Source organism: Monodon monoceros, unplaced genomic scaffold (genome assembly GCF_005190385.1).
Source record: "Monodon monoceros isolate NGI ecotype Baffin Bay Population unplaced genomic scaffold, NGI_Narwhal_1 Super_Scaffold_13, whole genome shotgun sequence".
Lineage (NCBI taxonomy): Eukaryota > Metazoa > Chordata > Mammalia > Artiodactyla > Monodontidae > Monodon > Monodon monoceros.
Window position 1 is genome coordinate 20,905,425 of NW_021703769.1, and position 16,126 is coordinate 20,921,550.

The following is a 16,126-nucleotide window of genomic DNA, read 5'->3' on the forward strand; positions in this document are numbered from 1 at the left end:
TCAACATAGTACTGGAAGTCCATGATACAGAATGATTCAGGAATCCAGGCTGCTCGAGGCTCTGTCATCGTCAGTACATTTATCTCAAGTTACCATGGGTGTCAAATCTGGATGGGGGAGGGGAGAGAAAGAGAGAGAGAGAGAGAGAGAGAGAGAATGAGACTCAAATAGGGGTGTTTATGGGCTACACTCATGGCACAAATCACTTCTGCCCACATTCCACTTGCCAAAGCTCAGCTACATGGTCACATCTAACTGCAAGGGAGGCTGGGAAACAGCTGTGAGCCCAGGAAGAAAGAGAAATGGTTTTGTGACTAGCTATCTCGTCAGACTCTTTCATACCTGCTCTTTTTCAGGTGAGGGAACTTAGGCTCAGAGAGGTGCTAGGTCACAGTGAGTAGAGAAATTGAGAGACCCCAGCTATATATAGTTGATGGGGCAAAAAACAAATGTGCGAACACAGTATCTGAAATTATAGACTGACCAACAGAGAAGCCAAAAATATGAAGTTACATAACTATTTTGAGAGAGGGACTGTAAGTGGGGCGGGTTAATGAAGTCAGTAATTTTGTTTAATATTGGTGAATAAAAAGAGAGAGAGAGAGAAAGAGAGAGAGAGAGAAACAGGAACATTACTTAATATTTGGAGGTATCCAGAACTAAAAACAGAAACGTTTAAGGAATTAAAAGTTGTTCCCTCTGAGACCATTGCTGCTTATTATGGACCCTTTTGTACATTGATGTTTTTGTTCTTTTTTTTAGTTTAATTTTTATTTTATATTGGAGTATAGTTGATTTACAATGTTGTGTTAATTTCAAGTGTACAGCAAAGTGCTTCAGTTATACATATACATATATCCATTCTTTTTCAGATTCTTTTCTCATATAGGTTATTAGAGAATATATTTTTTTAATATTTATTTATTTATTTGGTTGTGCCGGGTCTCAGTTGATGCATGTGGGATCTTTGTTGCCACATGCAGGATCTTTAGTTGTGGCATGCGGACTTCTTAGCTGCGGCATGTGGGATCTAGTTCCCTTACCAGGGATTAAACCGGGGCCCCCTGAGTTGGGAGCGGGGAGCCCTAGCCGCTGGATCACCAGGGAAGTCCCTATTACAGAATACTGAGTAGAGTTCCCTGTGCTATACAGTAGGTCCTTGTTGATTATCCATTTTGTACATTGATTTTTTTTTAAGCATGTGCCTAAATTGCTTTGATTGACATCTTACAATTTTTATTTTTAAAAAGTAATATTCGCTTGTGTAAAAAAAATCCAAACTACAAAATGGCACAACAAGGAAAATGAAAACTTCCCAACCTAATGAACCCTTTATTTCCACTCTTCAGAGGTAACCTCTGTTTCCAGTAACGGGTAACCTCCTAGAAATTTCCTGTGTACATATAAGCATTCATATGTCTATATCATCTTAAATAAAAGGAGATGATACCGTACGTACTGTTCTATAGCTTACACATTCTACTTAATAATGCCTTGACGTCTTTTCATGTCTGCATATGTAATCATTCTTCCCAGTGACTACATAGTATTCTTCTGTGTGGATGCACCATAATTTATCTGTTAGTCTTTATCGAGGGCCACATGGGTTGCCTTCAGTTTTTGTTTTGTTGGGTTTGGTTATTGTTTTGCTATCACAAACAATGCCACAATAAACAGCCCATACAGCTCTGGTATAGTAGATGAATAAACCCAGAAAAATCGAACTTTGTTTCTAGGGAGCCTACATAACAAAAGACACTATAAGAAGTCTCATAAATACAGACTGACGCATGTTTTGTATACTCCTTTGAATACATGCAGAAAAGTGTACAAATAATAAGTGTGCAGATAGATTGATGTTCACGGAGTGAACTCACCCATGTAACCAGCACACAGATCAAGAAGTAGAACACTGTCAAACCCCCTTAGGAGCTCTTCATGTCCTCTTCCAGTCAGTCCTCCTCCCAGGCAGCATGAGCACTCGCCTGACCTCTGCTTCCATGAATGAGATTCACCTGCTTTTGAACTTTGTGTCAGTGGACTCATCCAGCAGGTACTCCTTTGTGTCAGGTTTCTTTAACTCGGCGCTCTGCTTGTGGGCGGTGTCCACGTTACCGTGCGCAGCTGAAGTTCTTTTGTGCTCACTGCTGCTTAACATTCTGTTGTGCGAATATTCCACCACGCATCCATCCACTACTGATGGACATTTGGGTTATTTTCAGTTGGGGGTTATGGTGAAGAGTGTATATGAACACACCAGTATGTGTCTTTGGTGAACATAGCTGGGCATTTCAGTTGGGTGTCTGACTGCTGGGTGATGGGGCACATCCATGTTCAACTGTAGCTTATCCTTCCAATGGTTGTACCAACTTACATTCCCACCAGCAATGGACAAGTGTTCCAGTTACTCCACATTCCTGATAACACCTGGATTTTGTCAGGGGGGAGTTCTTAGAGAGGCACTTTTGATTGAACCGCAGGTCCTAGGAAGCTAGCTGGGGGTGGAGGGGTAGGGCTGAAAGAAAGCTGGGCTTGATTGGGTCTGGGGGATGCCAGTGATGGCTCTGGGACTAGCCCTGCACCCCAAGATGTGGTGGCAGTGGTGAGAGCATCCTTTCAAAAACAGCCTACCTGTCCCTGGGGTTTGTGATGATAGGTCTGCACTAAGGGTCCCATGAGATCACTTGAGGCGGGAGGAAAGCCTTCTCTAAGGGATGGAGAGAATCCAGCTCTGGGTTCTTTAGTGGCCATAAAGCAGACATCTATTCTGCTGTGTTTTAATCCTCTGTGGGCTGGGAAAAGCAGGCCCACGTAGATGTGCTGTGAGGGAAGTTATGTACCAGACTCCAAGGGAAATCCTCAGGATACCTTGACAGGTTCCTTTGTCACATGAGCCAGGTGCAGCCCCCTAATCCAGTCAGCTGGAGGTGAATGTCAAGCCTATAGTTATGGGACAGGTGGGGATCTCAGAAGAGAGGTCTGGACCAAAGGCATATACTCATGAGTGGGGCTCATGGCAACCACTGATGGTCTTCAAATCCTTGGAGACTGAAACCTCCTTCTTGCTTATATTAACCAGAGTGGATTCTGAAGTTTGAAGTTAGGGATCCTGACCAGTACAGGACTTGTAGCACCAAAAGTAACAGAGCTGGGGATGAGTCAGGGGGGCAGGAGATGAGGGCCCTCCAGGCCTGGTCAGACCACAGAGAACAGATATCAGTGTCACTGGCCTTGAGCTCAGTGTCTGAGGCCAGCAGTGTTTCAGAGCCGGAGAATACAAGACCCCTTGTGAAGTTAGAGGTAGCACAGTCACAAGACCACCCTCACTTCTGATATCAATTGCAAGTTTGAGGGTCCCCAAGACCACCCATAAGTTCTATAATTGGCTAAAAGGACTCTAGAACTCATGGAAATCTGTTACACTCCTGGTTACAGTTTGTTAAAGGGAAAGGATACCAATTAAAGTCAGCCAGTGGAAGAGGGGCAGAGAACAGAATCCAGGGAAGCTGCAAACACCGAGCTTCCAGTTGGCCTTTCCCTGTGGATCCGTGGATGGCCTTACTTTCTTAGCATCACACTGTGACAATATGCACAGTGTTGCCAACTGGGGAAGCTCACCCAAGCCTTGGTGTCCAGTCTTTACTGGGGTTCCATCTGTAGACATGGTTGACCACCCACGTGGCTGACCCCATCTGCAGCCCCTTTGGAGGTCCAGATGGTACCATGTCACCCAAAGTCCCCACCATAGATCACACCATTAACTGTCGGGAATGTCCAGTGCCCCCAGCTAGACAAGACACTCTGATCAGGCAGAACTTCCCAAGGGCCTAGAGATGACTTCTCAGGGGCTGAGGGCAAAGACCAGCCCCCTCTCTGAGCCAAGGTGAATTCTTTACTACATAACCCTCCCCCACGCCACTGCCACTGCCATGAGCCCACGTGAGTCCCCGCCCCTGCATACTCAGGAGGAGGGGGGAGGGTGAAAGAGGAGAGACTGAGAGCAAACACACGATTGCTAAATTGATGGAAGGGTCTCTTTAAATGGTTGGATTCCATTTCTGGACATTTATTTCACAGATGTACGTGCTCCTATGTTTCTATGGATGCATGAATAAGAAATGACGTATGGGCAAAGTTTTTCATGGAGGCACTATTTATTGTCAAGAGTTCAGCTGAACTGGAGAAAGCTGGGCTGCCAAGTGTCGGAGGAGTTGATTAAAGCAACGACAAGCCAAAATGAAAACCACAGTGAAACCTTCAGTCACTCACTCCAATAGCATTAAGCGAGCGGCTCAAACCAGAGAAAGCACCGACACCCCTGTTCCATTTCCTCCATGGGACAAGGTGCAGGTGGATCAGGGGTTTCGGTGCAAGTGCTGGGGTCGTCTCACTGATGAGGATCCCCAAAAAGAAACCACTGTCAGGTTCCTGGACCCTGAGCCAGGGAGGCAGGGGGAGGGAAGGGGGGAAGGGCTGGGAGTGGAAAAGTACTGAGTGTGAGTCATTATGGGGAAAATATCTTCAAGGTTCCCCCTTCTTTCCCTGACAGAGTCCTTGGCAAAGGCCTCTGGAAACCTCTGCCTAAGGTTTCAGGTAAAGAGACTTAGGAACGAGGGCTTCCCTGGTGGCGCAGTGGTGAAGAATCTGCCTGCCAATGCAGGGGACACGGGTTTGAGCCCTGGTCTGGGAAGATCCCACATGCCGTGGAGCAACTGAGCCCGTCCACCACAACTACTGAGCCTGTGCTCTAGAGCCCGTGCACCACAACTACTGAGCCCGCGTGCTGCGACTACTGAAGCCCGTGCACCTAGAGCCCGTGCTCCACAACAATAGAAGCCACTGCAATGAGAAGCCCGTGCACCGCAACAAAGAGTAGCCCCCGCTCACTGCAACTAGAGAAAGCCCGCGTGCAGCAACGAAGACCCGATGCAGCCAAAAATAAAAGTAAATAAAATAAATTTATTTTAAAAACCCCAAAACTTAGGAACAAAGGCTTCTGGGCTAGGAATGCAAATATGCAAAGAGCATAACTGTCCAGGGTGTCTGAGTCCTTGACTGCAACTCCCCTCAGAGACCACAGTGCATTGTCTGGGCACCGAGACTGGGAGGAGGAGGGTAGCTTTCCTCCACGAGGCCTGTCAGGTAAAGCCTTTGTAATTGCCTATGGTCAGGCCCCAGAAATCACTCGTAAGATTTTGGTTAAAATGCTGGACTTCAGTTAAAATAAGGAGCTGGACTTCTCATTCATAAAAGCCAAATATCAGAAACAACCTAAGGACCCATTAGTAGGCGGTTGGTTAAAAAAATTGTGGTCCATCCCCACCAGGAAATCCGATTAATCTCTAAGAAAGCGGAAGTTGTCTTGTATGTCCACAAGTGTGGAACAGTGTGTAGCTGTAGGAGGGCTCTTGGGAAGTTAGTGAAGCGCAGAGCAGGAGTCAGTTTGTAACCAGGAGGTGCAGCATCTCCAGGGTGGCGTCTTAGTTTGTGTGGGCGTGAGCTCTATGGCACCATAACTATCAATGGTTCTTCTATAGTCTCTCGATGGTTCTTTGATATACCAGAGTTCTGATCATTAATATCAGAATGTGCTGTCCCAAGGCCAGTCCTCCTATACGGTCTGAGCTGTTGAGGATACTTGCATGTCTATAGTCGGATTTCAGGGTGTCAGAACCTGCTAGGGGACCCCAGGGCCAGCAGTGGTTGTCCTGGAGCTACCCCAGCAAGACATGATGACACTAACTTGAGGCTCTGTTACTGAATGAATGTGTTTAGTCTCATTGGGTAGGAATGGCCTTTCCTTGCTTTGTGAATGAGAAATATTTTGTTCTTTCACAAAGAATTGTTTTTTTCCCCTGTTTCATAGCAAACCTGGCTGCCCCGTACTCATCAAGTACGTGCCTGGGCTTCCCGGAGTCCTTTCTTGGGGCCATCCCCTGGAATGTCCTGGAGCATTCTAGAATGCTCTGAAATGAAGGCTTGCTTGAAAACTAGGCTGAGTTTCTTACAAATATGCAGAGGAGACCAACCCACAGCTTTTCCAGGCAATGTGGCCAACAGTCTCACATCACATCCAGGATTTTGAGCTGGTGAACTCCTACCCTATTGTACAGCCATGCGTGGGCCCCACCCATCTTACCAGTCACACGCCAACCTGAGTTCTACTTGCTGCCACTTGCGTTTCTTTGCCTGAGAGGTTTCTACAGCTGCTAGAGCCCGCCCTGCCCAGACTAGAAGAACCAGAGAACTGATGTCCCCAGGAGCTCCCCTCAAACAGTGGTTGATGGGAGACGATGTACAAGCATCCCGGCAATCTCAGCCCTTGGGTGGATACTCTGAGTGTTCTACACTGGCTCCCAGAGTTTCCTGAGTGGGATTAAGGTGGTAATTGGTTTGATCATGAACACTTTAAAGGCTGCCTTCCCTTCCCCATCAAATTTTTTTTTTTACAAATTTTTTAAAATTAATTAATTAATTTATTTATGGCTGTGTTGGGTCTTCGTTTCTGTGCAAGGGCTTTCTCTAGTTGTGGCAACCGGGGGTCACTCTTCATCGCACGCACAGGCTCAGTAATTGTGGCTCACAGGCCCAGTTGCTCTGTGGCATGTGGGATCTTCCCAGACCAGGACTCGAACCCGTGTCCCCTGCATTGGCAGGCGGACTCTCAACCACTGCGCCACCAGGGAAGCCCGTCCCCGCCCCCCATCACATTTTCTCTGCTCTACTGGTTATTTCCCTGGGATCCTCTTCCCAGTAAACTACTTGTACCCGCCTCCTTGTTTCAGAGTCTGCTTCTGGGGAGCCCAAAGGAAGGCAGGTGATAATCGCATCAGCTGTTTACCAGGACCTGGTTATGCCCTATCCTCCCCTCACCCCCAGAAGCTGGACGTGAACCCACTGAGTCCCTAGTCACCCTGCAAGGAGGTATTCCCAGCAAATTTGACAGGGGAGGACACAGGCTTTAGAGAGGCCTTTCCCCGAGGCCCAAAGCATGTAAGTTGGAGTCAAGACTGGCTCTTTCCACGGTGAGGCAATGTCCTGAAAAACAGACATAGGAACTGGGTCTGTGCTGCCTCTAGTTCCCGTGTGCTGACCAACTCAGTGCCTGCAAACAGGAGGATGTTCAATAAGCACGTCCAGTCAATAAATATTGAATCCCCACTAGGGTTAAATAAATCCTTTTACATGGATTACCTAATATCACCATTATAAGAGTCCTAGGACATGGCTACTATTATTATCATCCTTATTTCATAGGATAAAGTGGGGGAAACGGGGAAAGGGACCGGTCCAAGGCCACGTGGCCAGTGCTGGATGAAGCCGAGCCCTTCACAGTCCATCACAGGATGGATGATGGTGGCAGACAAGTGAACAAAAGGGACGAGGCGAAGCCATGGCTCACCCCGCCTCCAGTTGGGTGACAGTGCATCGTCCCATATTGGAATGCATCTCTGTCACACACAGGGTAAATGGGTCTATTCCCTGTGAATTATCTGCTAGCCGGCAGCTCCATCCACCTGCTCATTTACACAATTAAGAAAGCATCCAACGAGCTTTCTGATGCCCAGTCCCCGGGGGCCCAACTTGGAAATGACTGTTTGGTAAAGTCTGATCAAAGGCTGGTTGTTCAGTAATTAGAAATCACGGCCTCTTCCTCCAGGCTTGGGGCTCATAAACAACAGTTGGATGAGTCTTTTATTCGGGTCGGACCCAAAACCTAGACAGATCCATTTCCTCCTAATTTACACCGGTTTCAATGGGGAGGGCAGCAGGAGGCTGAGTTTTTGCTCCTGGAGACCCTCTGGCTCCTGTGTCTGCATCAGACAGAGAGGGAGGGAGAGAGGGAGCACGTACTGAAATGAGCCCATGAACTGCCCCCAAACTGAGATGGACAATTGTCTTAGAGAGCCAGCATCAGCACCAGGTCCAGGGCTGAGCAGGGAGTGAATCCCATGTTCTCTCATTGAGGTCCCCACAGCAGCAGCGCTGAGAAATGGGAATGTGGTCAGGGTTCATCCTTGAAGACCACAGATGGAGCTGACCATCCAAAGACCCCTTAAATAAGAGAGGGTTGGCAGTAGGGGGGTTCAGCTAGAGTACCAGATGGTTCCTTCACTGAGCCATTCAATAAATATTTATTGAGGACCTACTAAGTGCAAGCACTCTGCTAGGCACAGGGATCTGATGGTGAATAAAAAAGACCTGCCCTTGAAGATAGTACAGGCTAGTGGGGGAGGACGGTCCATCCTGGTGGAAAAGTAAAATCCAGAGTTAGAGGGGGTGTGGGTGTACGTGCTGAAAAGGAGGAGTGTGGGGACAGAGGCCAGTCCCCCAGAGCTGATAACAGAAATGGTCTTCATCCTCCCAGAATCTCCAGGAATATGCTGCACATCTGGAAATGCAACTTGGCAATCCAGCTGTGGCCCCCAAGCCCTGTCTTTCGCCCTGTCCTCAAACTCTCAGGTACCGGACGTTGGTGCCCAAAAACAGGAAGTCCTAGGAGAGACAAGACAGGACAGGATGGTAAAAGCATCCTCTACTCCAAAAAGATGCATCTCTGATTTAAAGGGAGGCCCATGTCTGGGGAAGCACAAGCTCTGCCAGAAACCAGGTCAGTGCATAAATCGAGCGTGTGCCTCTGTCCCAAGGTCTCCATAAAGCACAGCTTTTGCCAGCTACCTTCTCTAACGTGGCAATTTATCTGTCATCTCCCAAGCTGCTGCTTCCTGGCAGACCTCATAAATGTCCCCTGTGTCACCTAAATTCTCTCTCCTTGGTGAATAAGACAAAACTGTGAGCTGCTGGGGTTTATTCTCCTACTTCTTCGTAAGTTTCCATCACCAAAGGGGTGGGAGTTCTGAACTCAGAGCAAAATCCAATTCTTTCCCACAGCAACCATCCCCTGCCTTTGGGGGTCAAACACATGGGCAGAGCTGACCTCAAATTTTTATTGGATATGATAGCATATACAGTTGACCGCTGAACAACTGCGGGGTTAGGGGCACTGATGGGTGGAAAAATCCACGTATAATTTAGAGTCAGCCCTCCATATCCACGGTTCCTCGCGGCCGCAGTTCCTCATACACGGATTCAACCAACTGCAGAGATGGTGTAGTACCATAGTATTGTATTTATTATTGAAAAAAATCTGCGTATACACGGACATGGGGCCATTCAAACCCGTGTTGTTCAAGGGTCAATCTAACATATTTCTAATGACTTCCATGGTGCCAAACTGAGCTAGAAGCTCTAATCTTCATAACTGCCCAGTGAGGTTTGGGCTACACCCCACTTTACACAGGGGAAAACTGAGGCCAGCTGCATGAATTGTCACTCAGTCCTTGCTTTGAACAATGATCTGTCTCACTCCTTATAAACTCTCAACAATAGTTGGATGTTGAGTATCTCTGGATGCAAAAGGGCTCGGAATATTTGTTTTCAAATGTCTCAGTTGATCTCTGTTTCAGTGTTCCTGATCACTCTGCTGCCTGCCCCTCTCTTTAGTAGCTGTTGTTTGCTGGATGTTGACTATGTACCAGGCACAAAGCAGCCATCTCCTTTAATGCTCACAAGCCTGCCAACCCAGTCATCCCACCTTACGGATGCTCTTCTAGAAAGATAACCTGAACCGTGGGGCACAGATGGCGCATAAAATGCTTGGTCAGAAGAGTGGAGAGTCTGGTGAAGAATCAGACATATTCCTTGGTATTCAAATAGTTAAGTAAATTATGGTCCCTTGCATGCTTGGGACAGAATTTAACATTGGTGGGGGGAAGGAAGACTAGACTGCAACCAAAAGAAAACAGGTCTGAGCGCTAGCAAGGCAACTATCCACAACAAGAAAACAATTTCAAAAAATGCTTGGAGGAGACAAAAGGCTGGAAGGAAGTACACCAGAAGTCAAGCTATGAGTGTGGTGGGGCAATGGGTCTCTGAGGGACGGCACACCAAACATGTATCTATTAATACATCAAAGCTCTTCTACTTAAGAAATTAGAAGGAATTTTATTTTAATTAATTAATTAATTAATTTTGGCCTCACCACACGGCTTGTGGGATCTCAGTTCCCAGACCAGGGATTGAACCCGGGCCCTCAGCAATGAAAGTGCCGAGTCCTAACCACTGGCCCACCAGGGAATTCCCAAGAAATTAGAAGAAATTTTAAAAACTTACAGATGGCTTTCAGAACCTGAGCTGTTGGCATGGCTAGGATTGCTGTATTTTTAAAACGAGCTGGTCTTGAGGTTCTCCCAGGTCACCCACGGCCGGGGGGCGGGGCAGCAGGGGGTGGAAAGTTGTGACACAGGTTGTGTCAAATCCCTCCTGCCCCCATAGAGGTGGCACTTCTAAAGGACCCGTGGACGGCCTCATGGCATCCAGCTGACCCTGAACCATCCCACCCCCGGGGAGGCTTTCCCAGCTGCAGGGCTGGGCTGGGTCCCACCCACTGAGTTATAGCCTGCAAACCGGGAAAGCTAACCAACCCCCCTCCCCAATTCCTCAGAACCCTGCTGAACCCACTGACCTTGTGGATCTGGAGAACAGGGTCATAGAGCTGAATACGCTTTAGCAGAGGGAGGGGGAAGCCTTCTGCCAACTTATCTGGAGGTTGCGGCAGAACATCGAGAGACATTTGTTAATAAATAATTACAGAGACAATTTTACATCAAAAAGTTCCTCTCTGCAAACCCTATACATGGTATATTCCCATTTAATTATCACCAAAGATTGGGATTATTATTCCCATGTTACAGATAAGGAAATTGAGGCATAGAGTGGCCAAGTAACCTGTCCTAGGTTCCATAGCTAGAAAGTGGAAGAACTGGGATTTGATGCCAGGCAGACTGACAGAGGAGCCTGAGCCCTCAGCCATGGTGCTCTGTGGAGACAGTGGCAGGGATGGGGCAGCGTCTACTCATGATAAGAATCCAGTGGGCATTTGTTCTCTGCCCCCCACCTGCATCCTGCTTTCTACTGTAGCCAAATGAAGCAGGGTCTCATGCAAAGAGGGTTTAGGTCTTTAAGTTTTATTTTTTGACCAGGGAGATGGCAACTAACTGGGGAATGTGATTTTAGAGGTGGGCTGCCTTGTACCCTGTATATTAACTTGGTTCTCAGTCTCACCTGTCACTTCAGGGTGTGTGTGGGCACTTCTGTGAGCCCCTCTTTCTCTCTTAGGAGGAGGTTTACTGTGTTCCAAAAACTGCCCCTATCCTCAACCCTCCTTAGAGGCCTGGAATGAGGTGAGGCCGACTTCAACACTCCCATCTCACAGACAGGCCACTGAAGCTCAGAGAAGAGAAGTGACTCGCCCAAGGTCACACAGCCTGCAGGAGAGCCCTGGTCCCAGCTTTCTTTCCCCGAAAGAGCAGTGTCCACTCTTGACTTGGAAAAATCCATAGTGATACTTACCATTGACCTTGGGGTAGAGGGTGTTGAGAAGGTAGTAATTGAGCAGCGCCTCCAACAGCTCCACCTGGTGGAGAATAGGAGAGGTACACCATAACCACATGTATCATCTTGCCCACCAACAAACCTCCAGAGAGGCCACCCCGTGGGTGGGGTGGTTTTGTATGTGTTGACATGGCAAAAGGCTTGAAAAAAAGCAAGTTTCAGGTAGATACCTACATCATGCTACTAATTTATAAGATAAAACTATTTTGAGATGCACATTTATATGCGTACAAAGGGATAGAAAAATTTGGAAGACTACCCGCCCAACTATCTATCCTCCAGGAAGAACATCAAGGTTTGGCTTAGCCTTATCTTTAGTAGTTAATTTTTCTTTTTACAGTGGAAATGTTTTCCCAAGTTACTTATATAATAAAAAAGAGTTTTAAGTCAAAACAAAAATTATGAAACCCAACTTTTAACACTCACTATGTGCCAGGTATAGGGCTCAGAGCATTACATCTACACCTGATTCAATTTACACTAGAACACTTCGAAGTTAATATTAATGTCCCCATTTCACAGATAAGAAAACTGAGGCCCACAGAATGAAAGTGACTTGCTAGAACTCGGGCAGCAGGGTCTGAATTTGAATCCAGATTTACCTGATTCTACAGGTCTTATTTTATTTTATTTTATTTTTTGCGGTACACGGGCCTCTCACTGTTGTGGCCTCTCCCGTTGCGGAACACAGGCTCCGGATGCGCAGGCTCAGCGGCCATGGCTCACGGGCCCATCCGCTCCGCGGCGTGTGGGATCCTCCCGGACCGGGGCACGAACCCGTGTCCCCTGGATCGGCAGGCGTACTCTCAACCACTGCGCCACCAGGGAAGCCCTACAGGTCTTACTTTTTACAGTCGATGTTCTGAAAACATGACAGGATGTCTTTTTGTGACTCTTTACATATGAATAATTTACTTCATAGAACATTTTTACATGCCATGCACAGATACAATATTAGTGTGTCATTATTCACTTTAGCCTTTGTTCTCTGAAAGGAGTCATCCTTCAGGGTCCCTGTGGGCAATGTTTCTCCCCACACTTGATGTATTTTTTCCACTTCTACTTGAGGGAAAGTCTTGGAAGTGGGGGGCAGGTAAAGTGTGGTCAGAGGGAACCAGTATCCATAGGATGGTAAAAAGGAAGCCAACTACTGTAGATTAAAGTCTTTCCATCTCCTCCTTGGCTTGTGAGCAGCTGCCATCACCCCACCTTCCCTCTTTTCAGAAATCTCTCCTCGATTGTTTCAGCCCACATAAAACTTCCCATTCTTTTTCCTCCTTTAATATGGCACCACCTATTTCATCACTTTTTCCTCTTTGTGGAAATCATCTTTTGGTTTTGCCTGCCCAGCACTCAATTCCTTTTTTTAAATAATAGTCCCTATTTTCTCCTGGGGAACGCTCCTTTCCAGTTTCAGTCCATGTGGTTTGGGACTGCAAATCCTGGCTTGGGGAGTGTAGATTAAACCAAGCTCAGCCAACTGACCTTGTCCAATTTCCGACCACGTGATTGGCTAAAGAATGGGCACAGGACCAAGATTAATCCAACGAGGGCTTGTTTTTTTTTTTTTTTTTTTTGTGGGTTAAAAAAAAAAGAAACTACAGGAAATTTGTGAGTTTTCCACCAGTGGGAAGAACCTGCCTGAGAATGAAGCCAACACAGATGAAAGCAGAATGGAGAGAGATTCTTTTTTTTTTGGAATATATATATTTTTTCTTTCTAAAAAATTGAATGAAAGATTCTTTAAATTCTGTAGTGCTCTACAATTTTCAAAAGTTTCACACACATGATTTTATATAATCCCTTAATAACCGTTTTCCCCCATCCCTATATCGCCCCTCTCCCCTTCCCTTGGAGATTCTTGATGTACTAATTTGAACACCTGGATCCAGCTATGCCTGAAACCTCTAGCCTTAGCTTTTTTGTTTTTGTTTTTTGGTTATGACCTATACATTCCTTCTGCTTGCTTAAGACACTTTTAGTTGGCTTTCTATTCTTTGCAGTTAAAAGAATTCTGTCCAATAGATGATTTAATTATACTGTCTTATATTGGGAGGTAACTGTTCCTCTGCCCTATGGTTCCTGTCTTCAAGAACTTCTATGCTTTTCTAGGGCAGAGAGTAACTCTTCTCCTTTTCTATTTTCTATTATAGGTGCCAAAGCATTATTTAGTAAATACTCTAAATTAATTATTACCCTAATCATTTCATAAATAAAAACAATAATAACTTACATTGAATACTCCAACTTTAGATTCTTTCAGTTCCACTTGTATCCTATAACAAATCAGAGAAGATTCAGAGATGTGGGCATTATGTTCAAGGCAAACCTAAGCAATGTAGGGATCCCCAGAAAGGAGGAGACACCAGCTTGAGAAGGCACAGGGCCCAGGGTGTGGTAGCAGTGAGAGTGAAAAAGGTGATTGAGGAACCAAAAACAATGATACAACCTTATTGGGAAGACTTGCAGAGGGGAAGTGTGTAGCATAAAAGAACTCAGTCTCTATAATTTCAGGAAGTCAATATTGCCGATGTCTAAAATTCATAGATTAAGAAAAAGCAGTATTAGTAAATTCTTTAGAAATTTGGAAGTAATGGGGGTTAGGTGAAAAGGAAGTTTATGGAGGCAGATCCAGTTGGCCAAAGGAATTGGGCCAACTGGGGTAAAATTTAACTTTCCTTCCCAAACCGTGGGCCCCACGGTTTGACAGGGGGATCTGGTTACATCCCACCTCCAGCTACAGGGAATCAGCTGAAGCGTCAGATGGAGCCCAGTTGAGCGCCCCCCCCATGTAAGTCACGAGGCTGACTTACTTTTCTGGCTTCAGGAATCCAGTGATCTTGCTGGCGTTGAAGGTCAACATGACAGACACATTAGTGGCCTGGTAATTCCAGTAGAAAGAAACAGGTCTATATGAAGGAGGTTGTCATGTACAGAACGGATAACTATGAGGACCTGCTGTCTCCTCTAAGCAAACATCTCACTGAGTTAAAGCAGGAACTTGCCCACTAGATTAGACTCCCAGGAAGCTCATCATGGGTGCTCAATAAACATTTGAACTTGGACTTGAATATTTTTACTTGAAATTGCTGACTATGATAGCAATTAAACTTTGAACATACTACCAAGAGAAGGTATAGAGGCCTATGCCTGGAGATCTCTAAAGGGACCATTTCTAGCTATCTCAGGGCCAAGATTCAGCCCGAGTAAATAATAATAGTAATGATAATAGCTTATGTTTTAATTTAAAATATATTGGGGACACGTAGTTTTTCAGGGCAGAAGTCTGGTGTGTTCCCCTTTGCCTGGCAAAGCAATAAAGCTATCCTTTTCTGCTTTACCAAAATAATAAAAATAAAAATAAAAAATAATAAAATAAAATATATTGACAACAATTTTGATAACAATAACAACAATATCAAGTTGCAGATATAACATCTGGGAGCAATTACTCTTCTAGAAATTTGTCTTGCTGAGTTTCAAACCTGGAACAAGAGAGCAAAGTTCTCCATCCTGTGAGCAGGACCCCCAAAAAACTCAGAATCCCTTCTCTGTTTGACAGGGTCCACTGAGAAGGGAGACACAACTCTCAATATTTAACCAAGAGGGAATTTCATACAGGGGATTGGTTATACAAATGATGGAATTGCTGAGAAGTTAAAAAAGAGTTGGAGAGGCAACTCAGAGATTAGCAGAGGTGGGAAGCTGCTTCCACCCCAGGATTGGAGGAACAGAGGGAGGAATTGGGGAGGCACCATGGAGGAGACACAGTCAGTGCCTGAGTCTCTGTCCAAGATAAAGAAAGAAGAAGAAATACTCTGGCTTCTTCCTTCCTCCCACCCTCTGTTCTCCTGACAGTGTCTTCCATTGGCTGACCTAGCTGGAAGTCAGTGCAAGGAAGCCTGGGAAATGTAGTCTTCAGGGGTCAGATATAGATACAGAGCAGAGCAACAGGTCAAAGATCCCCTCTGCCTCCCTCCCCACAATAGCCCAGACTCACTTAGTTGGGCAAACATACATTAAGCAAATAAACCTGCAAACAGCTACATTGGTATCTTTACAATAAGTCCTATGAGGAAAAATAATAGGGTGCCACAAGAAAAAAAATGACAAGGGGCCTAAGGTAGATCAGGGGTAAGGGCAACCAAGAAAGGCCTATCTGAGGAAGTGATACTTAAGTTGAGATCTATCTTAAGGAATTAGCCAGGTGGGGAGTGGGGGAAAAAGCATGTAGGAAAAGGGAACAATGTTTGCCAAGCCTTTGAACCTTACCACACCAAGCCGGAAGACTGGCTCCTTGACGGAGTTGGGCAGGAGCACAGAGGCCTCAATCTCCATCTGGGCAGCTGAGGACAGATTCCCAGGGCTGAAGTTCAGGAACGGGGCAGAGACCACTGTGCCTTGGAGCGTTAAGTTCGTGTTGGGGTACAGTCTGGCTAACTGAGGGCAGAATGAAGAAATTATGTCAAGAGAAGGAAACATGCAGGTTTGCTGGGAGACCCTCGAGGGAGTCAGATCAAGCTGAGGACACTTCTTGGTTGGTTTAATTTCCACAAAATTCTCTGTGCCTTTTTCTCTTGAAGGTATAACTGGACATCCTTCCACGTCAGACATATGGAGTCTGTGTCATTTATCTCATGGATGCATTGTATTCCACTGTGCATGGGTGCTG

General features: G+C 46.0%; 1 protein-coding gene across 4 annotated transcripts in view; it reads right to left on the reverse strand.

The window, feature by feature from the left end:
• Window positions 1-4,841: 4,841 nt before the first annotated feature.
• The window catches only part of LBP (lipopolysaccharide binding protein), a 31,961-nt gene continuing 20,676 nt past the window's right edge, over window positions 4,842-16,126 (reverse strand). The window contains exons 10-15 of one of the 4 annotated variants that reach the window (XR_003793246.1): window positions 15,727-15,894; window positions 14,268-14,335; window positions 13,688-13,730; window positions 11,413-11,476; window positions 10,174-10,602; window positions 4,842-8,496 (exon numbers count right to left, since the gene is read on the reverse strand). Coding sequence is in view for 3 of the 4 variants with exons in the window: in XM_029221291.1 (XP_029077124.1) it covers window positions 10,313-10,602; window positions 11,413-11,476; window positions 13,688-13,730; window positions 14,268-14,335; window positions 15,727-15,894 (633 nt within the window). In the remaining variant the exon portion in view is untranslated. Of the gene's footprint in view, window positions 10,603-11,412; window positions 11,477-13,687; window positions 13,731-13,751; window positions 13,989-14,267; window positions 14,336-15,726; window positions 15,895-16,126 lie in introns of those variants that run through there. The other 3 variants (XM_029221292.1, XM_029221291.1, XM_029221293.1) reach the window with 3 other exon arrangements.